Here is a 14,386-nt window from a genome sequence, read left to right on the forward strand (position 1 = left end):
CTGGTACCTCGTACAGGTACATGGGTACTGGTGTGACATCTCTCTTGTACTTGACACACAATATGTTGCTGCTAGAATGTGCCCTGCTCTCACCCCTTCTTGTTTGCCCAAGCAGAGTCTTAGGGAGGCCTCTCCGATTTCTTCTAGCAGTGCCGCATGCCGCAGGACTGGAAGCGAGGCAGTTGAAGAGTGGGACGCTGGTATAAAAATTATCCAGGTAGAGGTGGTAACCCTGGTCCAGCAGTGGGTGCCCCAAATCCCACACAATTTTTGCATTAACTCCCAGTAAGGGGGGGCATTCTGGGGGCTGAATACTGGTGTCCTTCCCTTTATATATCCTAAATTTGTAGGTATACCCTGATGCACTCTCGCACAGCTTATACATCTTCACGCCATACCTTGCCCTCTTACCTGGCAGGTACTGGCGGAATTGAAGCCTCCCTTTAAAATCTACCAAGGAGTCATCAATAGAAATACAATTCTCGGGGGTGTATGCTTGGGAAAACCGGTCACTGAAACGGTCTAATAGGGGTCTCCGTTTATACAAATGGTCAAAACTGGAGTCATCTCGGGGTGGGCACGGCTCATTATCAGTATAATGTAAGAAGCGAAGTATTGCCTCATTTATTTATTTTTTTAGGTTCCAGTTCAGTTCTGAAGTTGCTTTGAGGGGCCCATATATTAGACACCCCTATCAAACACCCCATTTTAGAAACTAGACCCCTCAAAGTATTCACAACAGCTTTTAGAAAGTTTATGAACCCTTTAGGTGTTTCACAGAAATTTCGAGCAAAGTAGAGGTGAAATTGACATTAATTTTTTTTGTCAGAAAATCCTCTTTATACCATTTTTTTTATAACACAAAAAGGATTTATCAGAGAAACGCAACTTAATACTTATTGCCCAGATTCTGCAGTTTTGAGAAATATCCCACATGTGGCCCTAGTGCGGTAATGGACTGAAGAACCGGCCTCCGAAGCAAAGGAGCACCTAGAGGATTATGAGGCCTCCTTTTTTATTAGGCACCATGTCCGGTTTGAAGAGGTCTTGTGGTGCCAAACCAGTGGAAAGCCCCCAAAAGTGACCCCATTTTGGAAACTAGACCCCTTGAGGAATACATTGTAGTTTTCTTGGGGCGCATGCGACTTTTTGATCAGTTTCTATTTTATTTTTAGGTGGCGTGGTGACTAAAAAACAGCAATTCTACTATTGTTTTTTTATTCTATTTTTTTTACAGCGTTCACCGTGCGCTATAAATGACATATTCACTTTATTCTGCGGGGTGATACGATTACGGCGATACCATATGTTTATAGTTTTTTTTATGTCTTATGGCGTTTGCACAATAAAATACGTTTTGTAAAAAATCATTTACTTTTTCTGTTGCCTTATTCTAAGAGCCAGAACTTTTTTATTTTTCCATCAAGAAAGCCGTGCGAGGACTTATTTTTTGCGTAACGAACTGTAGTTTCGATCAGGACCATTTTTAGGTACATGCGACTTTTTGATCTCATTTTATTCCATTTTTTGGGAGGTGAAGTGACCAAACAATTGTGATTCTGGTACGGTTTATTATTATTTTCTTTTACGGCGTTCACCACGCGGCATAAATAAAATAATTTTGTAGTTCAGGCCGTTATGGACGTGGCGATACCAATTATGTATAGTTTATTTGTTATATATTTTTATTAATAATAAATGACTGATAAGGGAAAAGGGGGGATTTTTACTTTTAAAACTTTTATTTTCTCTTTTTTACACCTTTTTTTTTTACTTTTTTTTTACTTTATTACTTTGTCCCACTAGGGGACTTGAGGGCAGGAGGCCCTGATCGCTATTCTAATACACGGCACTACATGCGTAGTGCAGTGTATTAGAGCTGTCAGCTACTCACTGACAGCAAGTATAGTGGGTCCTGACTTTGGCTTCCGTCGATGGCATAGCCGGACGCCATTGTTTGGTGTCCGGTTGCCATAGTTACAATCGCCGGCCGCTATCGTGTAGCAGGCCGGCGATTGTAGCTTAACCCCTAAAAAGCCATGATCGCTATTGAACACGGCTTTTAAGGAGTTAATCAGCGGGGACACAGCGATCGGTCCCCACTGTAGGAGCTGCGGCAGCTGCTGTACGAGACAGCAGCTGTCACAGCTCCTGCATGTGTCGGGAGGACGGCCAAAATGGCCGTTACTCCCGCTACGTAATATTCCGTCACTGATCACGAACGTATTGGTTAGCGCAACAGAATATTACGTCGCTGAACGCGAAGGGGTTAATCAAATTAATTTGATTTATGCGCCTTTGAGGCCTCTGACGAGTCTGTGTTTAGACAGAATTGTTGAATCGGTTTAATAATGGTGCCGTCAGGCCGAGCTACAGGACGAAGCTCTGCCTCGTCACCCCCCTGTCGCTCTCTTCCAACATATACTTGTGAGGAGACCGCGTATAGCAGTGGTTCCCAACTGGGGTGCCGCGAGAACTCTCCAGGGGTGCCGCGACGCTCCTCTGAACCACGGCCGTGCTTTCTTTCCTCCTCACAGCGCGACGTGCATGTGAGGAGGAGAATTTGGCTGTGTGGCACTATCTGCAAGGGGGCTGTGTGGCACTATCTACAGGGGGCATCTGTAAGTGGGGGACTGATGGTCATTTTCCTGTGAGTGAGGGGCTGATGGTCATTTTCCTGTGAGTGGGGCTGATGGTCTTCAAGTGGTTTCCACCTCTGACCTTCAATTGAAATTAATAGGAGGCAGAAAAAACCTAATTTAGAGTGCTTTTTTGCAAAAAGTCAAATAGCACTGTCAATTCAAAATCTGTCTAAAAATTCCTGAAGGAATTTTGAGGCAGATTTTTTTCTGCCTAACAAAAAACACAGTGTGAACATACCATAAGGCCGGATTCACACGAGTGTGTTCGGTCCGTCATATACTGTCCATATGTCGGCCGCATTTCCCTGACCGAACAAGCTGCAGGGAGCCGTGCTCCTAGCGTCCTAGTTTTCTATGATGCTAGGTGTCGCTGCGGGAAAACGGTCCCATGCTGTAATCATGTTTTCAGTACGGGACAGTAGTTCCACGGAGAGGCAGGGACTCCTAGCGTCATAGATAACTATGATGCTAGGAGCCCGGCTCCCTGCAGTGTGCTCCGTTCAGGAAATGCGGCCGACATACGGACCGTATATCTTGGACCGAACACACTCGTCTGAATCGGCCTAAGAGTCTAGTGCTTGTTTTTAGCCGTTTTTCTGTCTTTCTCTAAACAATTTTTGGTAGGGGTGTACTGAGGAAAAAAATTTTCCTGAAAAGTTTGGGGAAACTCTATCTTACAAGATGAAACAATGCTGTTTTCTCCCACCTCCTGTGGCTGCCCGACGTAATGCTCCGCTATACTGCACGGCATGTCAGTACTGCATCTATTAGTCTTCTATTTTCTGGCATCTTATGAAGTCATAGGCTGCCATCCAAGGGTATGGGGGGAATGTAAACTGAGATTGGTGGGCAAGGCTGGAGAGGCCAGGCTAGCTAATTGTATATAAGCGAATGGGAGACAGGGCTAATCTTTCAGCCTTTATACAGCTTTGAGTGGCTATATGAGTTGTTCTTTAGAGCCCAGGTTAGCTAAAATGGCTTCCTTTTTTAGCATTTATTTGTACACCAACACACACAAATCAGTACCCTCACTGTATCCCTGTTGCACCTCACCACCTAGTACTTTGCTGTTCTTGCTATTCGCATTCGTTCGCCTCCGGTTAGCTTAAAGGCTATGTGCAGCTTTGAAAGGCATTTTTTTATTTTATTTTTTTTATAAAAAAAAAAGTTCAGTTCGTGTGATTAGTGCAACTTTGTAATTAGTTTTTATAAAAAATTTGTTTTACTTAAAAAAAAAAAAATGTGTTTTACTTTTTGAGAAACAGCTGTTCTGTATTCTCTGTACAGGGCAGCTGTATCATAACCTGAATCAATCAGTCCCGCAGCTGTATATAGTGCTAAATCCTGTTCCCGTCAGGTCCACGTTACTGACTGGTTCAGTGAAAACGGGTCTGACATGCAGGATCCACCTGTAATCTATCACATCTAAGTTCATAATTTAGATGTGATAGATTATAGGTGGATCCTGCATGTCAACCTGTTTTCACTGAACCAGTCAGTAACGTGGACGGGAACAGGATTTGGCACTATATACAGCTGTTCTGTATAGAGCATACAGAACAGCTGTATCTCAAAAAGTAAAACACGTTTTTAATAAAAACGAATTATAAAGTTGCACCAATCACACTGCCCTATTTATAAAACAAAAAAAATGCCTTTCAAAGTTTTACATAGCCTTTAAATGGCAGTCTTCCTCAGTTTTTTTTTTTGTTTTTTTTCATCCTTCACCTCCAGGTGCCTCTGTTGCTGTCTCATCATCCCTATAGTCACCTCTCTGCCCCTGATGTAGATCACCCAACCTCCAGGTGCCTTGCAGCCCTGGTAATGCCTTCCTACCTGCCAGACATCTCCCTGCCAACATAGTGACTTGAGGCCCCTGATGGCACATCTCCACACCCCAGTTGCCTCACTGTACCTGATGGTGCCTCTCTAGCCAACAGGAACTTCCCCACCCACCATTCGACTCGCTGTCACTAGCAACACCTCCCCACCGCCAAGACTTGTCTTGTTTATTTTTTGTTGGGTTTTTTTCAGTTTATTTAACAAAATCAAGATTCAAATCGAAAATCGGCCATAGAGATGAAAAAAATCCTAGATAAAAAATTTTCTGCAAAATCGCCCAGTCCTAAAGTCTGTACTATTACTGTATGAAACTCTCCAAACAAAGATCTCGGGAACTGTCAGTGTGGACCTGCTTGTGTTTTTTTTACATTGACTTCTATATACTAGCTCATGTAAACATTGCAAACATTTGTGTATTAATTTACTATATTTCAATGTGTTTTCCGCTAATTAGTTTCTGAGGGTGCCAGATCGTTCAGTCAATTCAGAAGGCTGCGAGTATCCAGAAGCCGTTGTCAATATTTCTGATCAGAAGTACTACATCAGAGCAGTCATCACCAAGGAGGCACAGCAGATGCTAGAAAGGTCAGGACATTCACACTTTTGCTGTTTTTCCCCTCTCATGAAGATGACTCCCTTTTTAATAGACAACTGGGCGTGTTTTTACTTTTTACCAACTGGGCATTGTACAGAGGAGTGTATGACGCTGACCAATCAGCGACCAGTGTCATACACTTCTCATTGTTAGGGTATGTTCACACGATAGCAGGCAGTTACGGCTGAAATGGCAGCCTGTTTTCAGGAGAAAACAGCTGCGTCGTTTCAGCCGTAAATGCTCCTCCTCATAATATACGAGGCGTCTGTGACGCTCGTATATCTTGAGCTGCTCTTCATTGAGTTCAATGAAGAACGGCTCAAATTACGTTGCAAAGAAGTGCCCTGCACTTCTTTGCCGAGGCAGTCAATTTACACGTCGTCGTTTGACAGCTGTCAAACGACGACGCGTAAATTACAGGTCGTCTGCACAATACGTCGGCAAACCCATTCAAATGAATGGGCAGATGTTTGCCGTCGTATTGTAGCCCTATTTTCAGACGTAAAACGAGGCATAATATGCCTCGTTTACGTCTGAAAATAGGTCGTGTGAACCCAGCCTTACAGCGTGATTGTGCAGTGAAAGGAGCTGGGCTGGAACAATGAGAAGTGTATGTCACTGATTGGTCGCTGATTGGTCACTGATTGGTCAGCCTCATACACTTCTGTGTACAACGCCCACTTGGTAAAAAGTAAAAACACGCCCAGTTGTCTATTTGGAAACTAATTAGCATAAATCTAAAATTGCTCATAACTTGCAAAAAATGATAGATTTTCTAAATAAAAACCACTACTGTTATCTACATTACAGCGCCGATCAGATTATGTAGGTGATAGGGCACTTATAATGTGGTGACAGAGTCTCTTTAAATCATCTGATCCTGCATTCGCTCTCCCTTCCATCTGTCCATTACCATGTTTAGAATAGCAAGGCGTAGGGGACAGATTGAAGGGAGTATGACTGCAGGACCAGAATGCATAGGGTTTGTAACCATAGAGACATAGAGCTCTGATTTAAAGCTATAGACACAGAACATTAGAATATTAGAAAAGACTATTTTGTAAAGTAGTTTCATTTTTATTTTACATGTACATGGAGCAAGAAAAAATGGTTACATCCCCTTAATGTGAGCCAGATTGGTGTTTGTTTGTTTTTTGGACATAATATATCTAAACCGTTCTGTTTCATTTCTTTAGTGAAGATGATCACTTTACATTAGCTGATATCAAGAACAAGATTATCATTTTGAAAAAATTCTCAGTGTGTTTTACTGCAGTTGAAGATCTGGTACGTGTGTGCATTATGTTTACTTTGTTTAAAAGTTATATACAGTCTTAGAATACCACTTTGAAAGAACATCCCCGCCAAATGTTTTTCCCTATGTCATAATCTATCTTCATGTATCTGTTAAATGTTGTCTTCTTTTCATTATTGTTTTTGTGTGAGTGAAAGCTCTACATCAAGTTCCGAGAGATGAAGTAATATATGAGCAAGTTGGATTGTGGAAAAAATTAACTCGTGTGGCCTGTGGTCATGTAAAGCACTTCCTAACCGCCAGGAAGTCGGAGAGACCCACTTTCCTTCCTCTTGTATTATCTTCCTGTTGAATTTGTGTTGTTAGTAACAGGGATTTGTCACAAAAACCACGCTGTGGCTTTGTTTCTATGTGAATATATGCACCACCTAACAGGCTCTGCTGCCATGTGCATTCCGCCTTACTATTCATTTTTTGTCATTTAAGTTTTTTTTTTTTTGTTTTTTTTCCTTTAGCGAACATGTGAATTTTACGTTACTGTTCAGCATTTCAGTGTACTGCCCATGGAGACAAACTCAGTGGACATACTAAACTGGTTAGTAGCAATTCTTACTCTGTTTAAAGGGGATATGCCACTTATTTCTGAATGGCAGGGATCTGACCACTTTGACCACTGATGATCGCTAGAGCAAAGTGTCAGCGACGCCAACAAAGTGCCGTGCAACTTCACCTGCTGTCTTCTCTGCTTGACTATTTGCACGTAGTCGCACGGACGGCATTAGCTATAATGCTTGTTCATGCGGCCACCCATAAATAGCTTAGCCAACACTAGACGATGTGGTACGGCACTTTCGTACCACCACCGGGTCTCTGCTGATCACACATTGGTGACTTATCCTAGAAATATTTCACGGATGCCTTTGATGAAACAACCCCTTTAATGTTCTCTAATATTATTATCATGCCACTAGTTTTTTTATTTCGTACCACCTACATAATAAGATATTGACGTGAACTCTCTTTATTATGAAAAGTAATTGTTATATGCTGTGTTCCTTTAGTAACATGGAGCCAGGAGTGAGGGAGAAGATCAAAGAATTGTGGCAGTAAGTTTTTAATTTTGTGATTGCTCGTCCGCTTTGAAAAATATGATATGGCAAAGTTGAAGGAGTAGCCGCAATATGGAAAGCGTGTCTGGGGGCAGCATGTTCTAGAGCAGGAAGAACTAAGCAGATTGATCTATAGTTTTGTTGGAAAAGATTCAGCAGAACTTGTAGTTTATTGATCTAAACCTCTGCTCATTCTGGGCTTAGGAGTCCAGTGGGCAGTCTATGTATGCACTGAGTGAAACCGACCACTGGACTCCGAAGAACAGAATCAACAGATTTCGATCAATAAAATACAAGTTATACTGAATCTTTTACCACAAAATTGCACTTCTCAAAAAAATTAATGGACCACTTAAATTACACATCGGATCTCGATGAATGAAAGATTTAAGTTGAAAATCTTTACTGATGTAAATAGTTTTATTCAGTGAGAAAAAAAATTACATGTCAATGGAAAACAAAATCATCAACCAATTGTGGGTTGGATTCCAAATCACCCCAAACATCATAGTCAAAAATTAAAATTCCAGGCAGATCCAATTTGCGTGAATTTCATCACAGCAACTAGAATATAGCCACCCACGTGCCTGTATGCACACCCGGCAACCTCTGGGCATGCTTCTGATGAGAGGGCCACATGAGGCTGGGCATTGTTCTGCACCAGGAGGAACCCAGGGCCCACTGCACCAGCATAAGGTCTGACTGGCTCTGAGGATTTCATCCCGATACCTAACAGCAGTCAAGGTACCGTTGGCTATCACGTGGAGGTTTGTGATCAACGGTAAAGAAAGTTCAGTTGGAACCCAGCCTTACAGGACAGATTGATATTATCCCATCATTTTTTTTGAACAGTGAAGATATCAATTTGCTCAGCTCTTCCTGCTCTATAACATTCTACACACATAAGACTGTGTTTTTAAACGTAACAGGTTGCCTTTAACCCCTTCGCGCTCCATGACGGAATAGTACCTCACGGAGGAACAGCCATTTCGGCCGTCTTCCCGACACATACAGGAGCTGTGACAGCTGCTGTCTTGTACAGCGGTTGCTGCAGCTCCTATAGCGGGGACCGATCGCTGTGTCCCCGCTGATTAACCCCTTAAAAGCCGCGTTCAATAGCGATCGTGGCTTCTTAGGGGTTAAACCACCATCAACAGCCCGCTACATGATAGCGGGCAGAGATGGTTGCTATGGCAACCGGACGCCTAACAATGGGGTCCGGCTATGCCATCTACGGAAGCCTAGTGGGTCCTGACAAAGTAAGGACCCACTATGCTTGCTGTCAGTGAGTAGCTGACAGCTCTAATACCTCACTACGTATGTAGTGCAGTGTATTAGAATTGCGATCAGGGCCTCCTGCCCTCAAGTCCCCTAGTGGTATAAAGTAATAAAGTAAAAAAAAGCTGTGTAAAAATAAGAAAATAAAAGTTTTAAAAGTAAAAATCCCCCTTTTCCCTTTCAGTCCTTTATTATTAATAAAAATAAATAAATAAACTATACATAATTGGTATCGCCGCGTCCGTAACGGCATGAACTACAAAATTATTTCGTTATTTGTCCCACGCGGTGAACGCCATAAAAGAAAATAATAATAAACCATACCAGAATCACAATTGTTTGGTCACTTCACCTCCCAAAAAATTTAATAAAAAAAGATCAAAAAGTCGCATGTACCTAAAAATGGTTCTGATCAAAACTAGAGTTCGTTATGCAAAAAACAAGTCCTTGCACGGCTTTCTTGATAGGAAAAATAAAAAAGTTCTGGCTCTTAGAATAAGGTAACACAAAAAGTAAAGTAAATGCAAAACCTTCTGTGTTACAGAAAAAAATGTAATAAAATTTAAATTCAGCAAGAAAAATGAAGTTTGCAGATTTTACCTCCAATTTGCTTTAATTCCTGTGAAATGCTTAAAGGGTTAAGAAACTTTCTAAATGCTGTTTTGAATACTTTGAGGGGTCTAGTTTTTAAAATGGGGTGTTTTATGGGGGTTTCTAATACATAGGCCCCTCAAAGCCACTTCAGAACTGAACAGGTACCTTAAAAAAAAGGCTTCTGAAATTTTCTTAAAAATATGAGAAATTGCTGTTTATGTTCTAAGCCTTGTAACGTCCAAGAAAAATAAAAGAATGTTCAAAAAACGATGCCAATCTAAATTAGACATATGGGAAATGTGAACTAGTAACTATTGTGGGTGGTATAACCGTCTGTTTGACAAGCAGATACATTTAAATTAAAAAAAATGCAATTTTTTTTGTAAATTTTGCAATTTTTTACAAATAAACACTGAATATATCGACCAAATTTTACCACTAACATAAAGCCCAATGTCTCACGAGAAAACAATCTCAGAATCGCTTGGATAGGTTTAAGCATTCTGAAGTTATTACCACATAAAGTGAAATATGTCAGATTTGAAAAATGGGCTCTGAGCCTTAAGGCGCAAACTAGGCTGCATCCTTAAGGGGTTAAAGAGAGCCTTGTTATATCACTAACGCATGGTGGAAGAGTTTTTTGCGTTAATAATTCTTCACTACCCAGTTTTGCTGCAGTAACTCGGGAGGTGTTTATAGAACACAAAAGCTGACTTTTCACATTAGATTGTTTGCAGATCCTCCTGACAATTTATCGTGTATGAGGGCAACTCCGCTATCCCCGACTTCTGATGTTGGGCAAAGCAATTTCAACATGCCCGATCTTTTGTTCCCCCAGACGATATCCAAAGATAAAAAAAAATTCAGAAAAGTCAGCCATACAAACAATTTATATTTCTATAGGGTAAAAATGCACCAACAACAAAAAATACTATATCAATACGTCTTTTAATAGTCACTAGAAGATAAAACGTATGTGGATGCTGGCAAAGTTATATTAACTCCTTCACGACTGCTATAAGGCAATATATATTCCAACTGCCTCATGCGGTTAGTGAGGTGCTTCAGTGTGACCAGCGCTGCACTCTCATGTCAGCCGGGGCTTTGAGAGCCCCGGAATACACCCCCCCCCCACTGTAGATAGTGCCACCCACAACCCCCTGTAGGTAGCGCAAAACCCTCTGTGGATAGCGCCACCTAAGCTCTCTCCAGCACCGGAATCCCCGGCCAGCGCTCTGGCCGTGGATTCTCCTCCTCGAGGGAACACCCGCAATCTCTCCATCCCCGCTGTAGATAGTGCCACCACCCTGCAGATGGCAACTCCCCCACGCTGTCGATAGCATCGCACCCACCACTGTAGATAGCACCGCATGAACTGACTCTAGGAGCGGAATCCCCGGTGTCAAATCGCACTGGCCGTGATTTCGCTTCTAGAGAGAGTCCCCGATTTGGACAGTGACGTTAGTGGCTCTCTCTAGGAGCAGAATCCCCGGCCGACACTACTGGAGAAGCCCCTGGTGTCACTATCCATATATGAAGAATGATGTCAGCGGCTCTCTCTAGGAGCTGAATCCCCGGTGTCAGATCGGTCTGTGCCGGGGATTCCGCTACTGGAGAAGCCCCTGGTGTCATTATCCATATATGGACCATGACGTCAGGGGCTACTCCTGGAGCGGAATCTCGGCTCTGGCAGGGGATTCCGCTTTGAGTTAACCCATGACGTCACTGTCCATATATGGACAGACATCAGGGGCTTCCCGTAGGAGCGGAAGTTTCAGCCAGAGGGATTCCGCTCCTACAGGGAGCTACAGTGGTGCGATTTACAGGAAGGGGGTGCGATTTACGGGGTGGGAGGTGGTGCTATCTGCAGGAGGGATGATGCTAAATACAGGGGGGATGTTGCTATCTTCAGGGGGTGCTTTATACAGGGGGTGTGGCACAATGTACATGGGAACTATAGCATTATATTGGCACTACCTACAGGGGACACTGGCACGATCTACATGGGCACGATGTGGGCACTATCTACAGGGACAACTGTGGCACTATTTACAGTGGGAACTATCTATGTTGGCACTGGCATGAAATACCGCACTGCATGAAATACCGCACTATTAGGTTCTCTGAAAGCTTAGTCAGAAAGTGCAATAAGAAGAGGCATATAGTGGGTGTATTTATACATACATAGACAATGAAATCACTTCTAAAAGAAGAGACTGGCTTACTACATGATCCATATCTGTGAGCCTTGGCCAGTGCTGGATCATAGTGATACTCATGTGATTTACACTGCCACGTCATGATTATAAAATCATGCAACTATGAAGACTCGTCCACATCTCGCAATCCACACCGAGCCAGTCAGCCAAAACCATAGTGTTGTCAGAATTTGCCCATACATTAGACAAAACAGTTTTTCAGACTATATGATGTGTATGGCGGCCACTTGATTCAATGAACTATCAGGCATGTTGGATTTCATCCTGATCCTTCTTCCACATGCCAGTCTAGCCGCTGCTAGAGAGGTCTTCTAGCAGCCTATTCCTCTCTGCCCACTAAAATAAACATGCGCACTCACCTGAGAGAGATTTACAATAACAGACATAACTTTTGTTTCAGGAACTTCATGACAGAACGTGAAACGAATGAGACTTCACCTGACATGAACTTATCAGGTCCGTATCAAGCTGCAGTTTATTCCCAGGCAGATATCGATCTTTATCAAAACCACACCTGATTCTATAGAATGTCAGTATATTTTATTCAACTGTTTATTGATGAAGCTAATCTGTCGGATTGGGGGCCAATGATGTGACTCTATATAACTAGGCAAAGTTGTCATCCAGCTTCCGAAGACTCTGGAATTACAACTCCCGTGTGAACAGTAATGGGGTGTTATCTAGCTTTAAAATGTTACAAAAAAATAGCATGTCAGCCCAGCCAAAGAGATATGACTAAGACACCGCTAGATAGATTTTTAACAATTTGACAGCAGAAAAAAAACAGGTTTTTTTAATTTTAGGTGCTATGTTGGTTTTTTTTCAGTTAGTACAACAACCATGATATTGGACTTCTCCCTTGTTGACTTTCTGTACAAGGAAGTATGGTATAAGAGTCACCTAGGCTTACATTAGTATTTATAGACCTTTACATCGCATAAAACTAGTGTTACATTTCTACATGTTATTTTCCATCATATTTCATGCATTAAATATATTTGTAACATGGATTTAACAATGCATTAGAGTGTAAATTGTATTGATTGATAGATAATATATGGAATATGTTTTATATTTCCTTCTGTACAGACAATACAGAGTGCGCTTTGTTTGTCTCACATGTCATTAAAAGTAGAAAATATAAATTATACTGTTTTTGACTATCAACTTTGAATTTTGCTCCCTCCTTCAGTACATTTTATGTCTTAATTCCATGCGAACTTATTTTCCTTTCATTAGATGTGTCTATTACCCAGTTACTTATGGTTGCCAGTGAAGAGAAATTCAGCGATTTGAAATCCATTGCTGAACAGTGTCTGGAACTTGAGCCATCTGTTACCCAAGATAATCCATCACAGGGCACAACTTTTTGGAGCGCAGATCAAAAAAGAAACGAGGTAAAAAGAAACAGTTGCTATGTTGTTCTTTGAATTTTTTTCTATACACATAGCAAAAGAAAATAAACTTGTTTAACCCCTTAATGACCGGGCCATTTTGCACGTTAATGACCAAGGATTATTTTTTGTTTTTTCATGGTCGCATTCCAAGAGTCGTAACTGTTTTTGTATTCCGTCTATATAGCCGTATAAGGGCTTATTTTTTGCGGGACGAGTTGTATTTTGTAATTGTACCATTTTTAGATGCTTATAATATATCGATTAACTTTTATTAACTTTATTTTAGGAGAGAATTGAAAATAAGCAGCTATTCCATCATTGATTTTCACGTTACAAATTTACGCCGTTTACTATGCAGCGTAAATAACATGTTAACTTTATTCTATGGGTCGGCACGATAACGGGGATACCAAATATGTAGAGGTTTTATATGTTTTTCCTACGTTTGCACAATAAAAAGCCGTTTAGAAAAAAATCACTTGTTTTTACATCGCCGCGTTCCAAGAGCCGTAACGTTTTTATTTTTCCGTCGATATGGCCGTATGTGGGCTTGATTTTTGCGGGCCAATATGTAGTTTTCATTAGTACTATTTTGGGGTACATAGGACTTCTAGATTAATTTTTATTGAATTTTTTATGGGGGGAATGGGAGAAAAGAGAGAATTTTGCCGTTGTTTTTTGCGTTTTTTTTGGACGCCGTTCATCCGGCGGTTTAATTAATGTGTTCATTTTATTGTTCAAGTTGTTACGATCGCGGGGATACCATATATGTGTATGTGTGATTTGTTTTGACACTTTTACTAAATAAAACCACTTTTTGGGCAAAAAAAGTCGTTTTATTTGATTTTCACTGTAATTATTTTTTTATTTTTTGTCACCAACTTTATTTAACTGATTGACATTTATTTTTTTCGTCCCACCAGGGGACTTCACTATGCGATGTGCCGATCGCATATATAATGCTTTGGTATACTTAGTATACCGAAGCATTATTGCCTGTCAGTGTAAAACTGACAGGCAACCTGTTAGGTTATGCCTCTGGCATCGCCTAACAGGCAGATGCTGAAGGCAGACCTGGGGGTCTTTGTTAGACCCCCCGCTGCCATGGAAACCAGACGGCGACCCGCGATTTGTTTGCGGGGGCGCCGATCGGGTGACAGAGGGAGCTCCCCCCTCTGTCAAACACATTAGATGCCGCTGTCACTATTGACAGCGGCATTTAATGGGTTAAACTGCCGGAATCTGAGCGCGCTTCGATTCCGGCAGTTGCAGCAGGAGCCAGGCTGAGTATAACAGCCGTGCTCCTGCCGCTGATCGCGTGGGTACAGTCTCAGTACTCGCGCCATCACAGGACGGATATATCCGTCCTCCTGCGCGAACTAGCAGCTGCTGAGGACGGATATATCCGTCCTTCGGCGTTAAGGAGTTAATGTGTTCACACACACACACGTACAC

The 14,386-nt window shown here is 41.8% G+C and overlaps 1 protein-coding gene across 2 annotated transcripts in view; it reads left to right on the top strand.

The window, feature by feature from the left end:
- Nucleotides 1–14,386, top strand: part of ACD (ACD shelterin complex subunit and telomerase recruitment factor) — a 59,815-nt gene that overhangs the window by 21,278 nt on the left and 24,151 nt on the right. For both annotated transcript variants that reach the window (XM_075826681.1, XM_075826680.1), the window contains exons 3-8: nucleotides 4,939–5,069; nucleotides 6,276–6,366; nucleotides 6,850–6,929; nucleotides 7,396–7,440; nucleotides 11,935–11,990; nucleotides 12,774–12,931. In XM_075826681.1, coding sequence (XP_075682796.1) covers nucleotides 4,939–5,069; nucleotides 6,276–6,366; nucleotides 6,850–6,929; nucleotides 7,396–7,440; nucleotides 11,935–11,990; nucleotides 12,774–12,931 — 561 coding nt within the window. The remainder of the gene's footprint in view (nucleotides 1–4,938; nucleotides 5,070–6,275; nucleotides 6,367–6,849; nucleotides 6,930–7,395; nucleotides 7,441–11,934; nucleotides 11,991–12,773; nucleotides 12,932–14,386) is intronic.

This window comes from Rhinoderma darwinii, chromosome 5 (genome assembly GCF_050947455.1).
Source record: "Rhinoderma darwinii isolate aRhiDar2 chromosome 5, aRhiDar2.hap1, whole genome shotgun sequence".
Taxonomy (NCBI): Eukaryota; Metazoa; Chordata; class Amphibia; order Anura; family Rhinodermatidae; genus Rhinoderma; species Rhinoderma darwinii.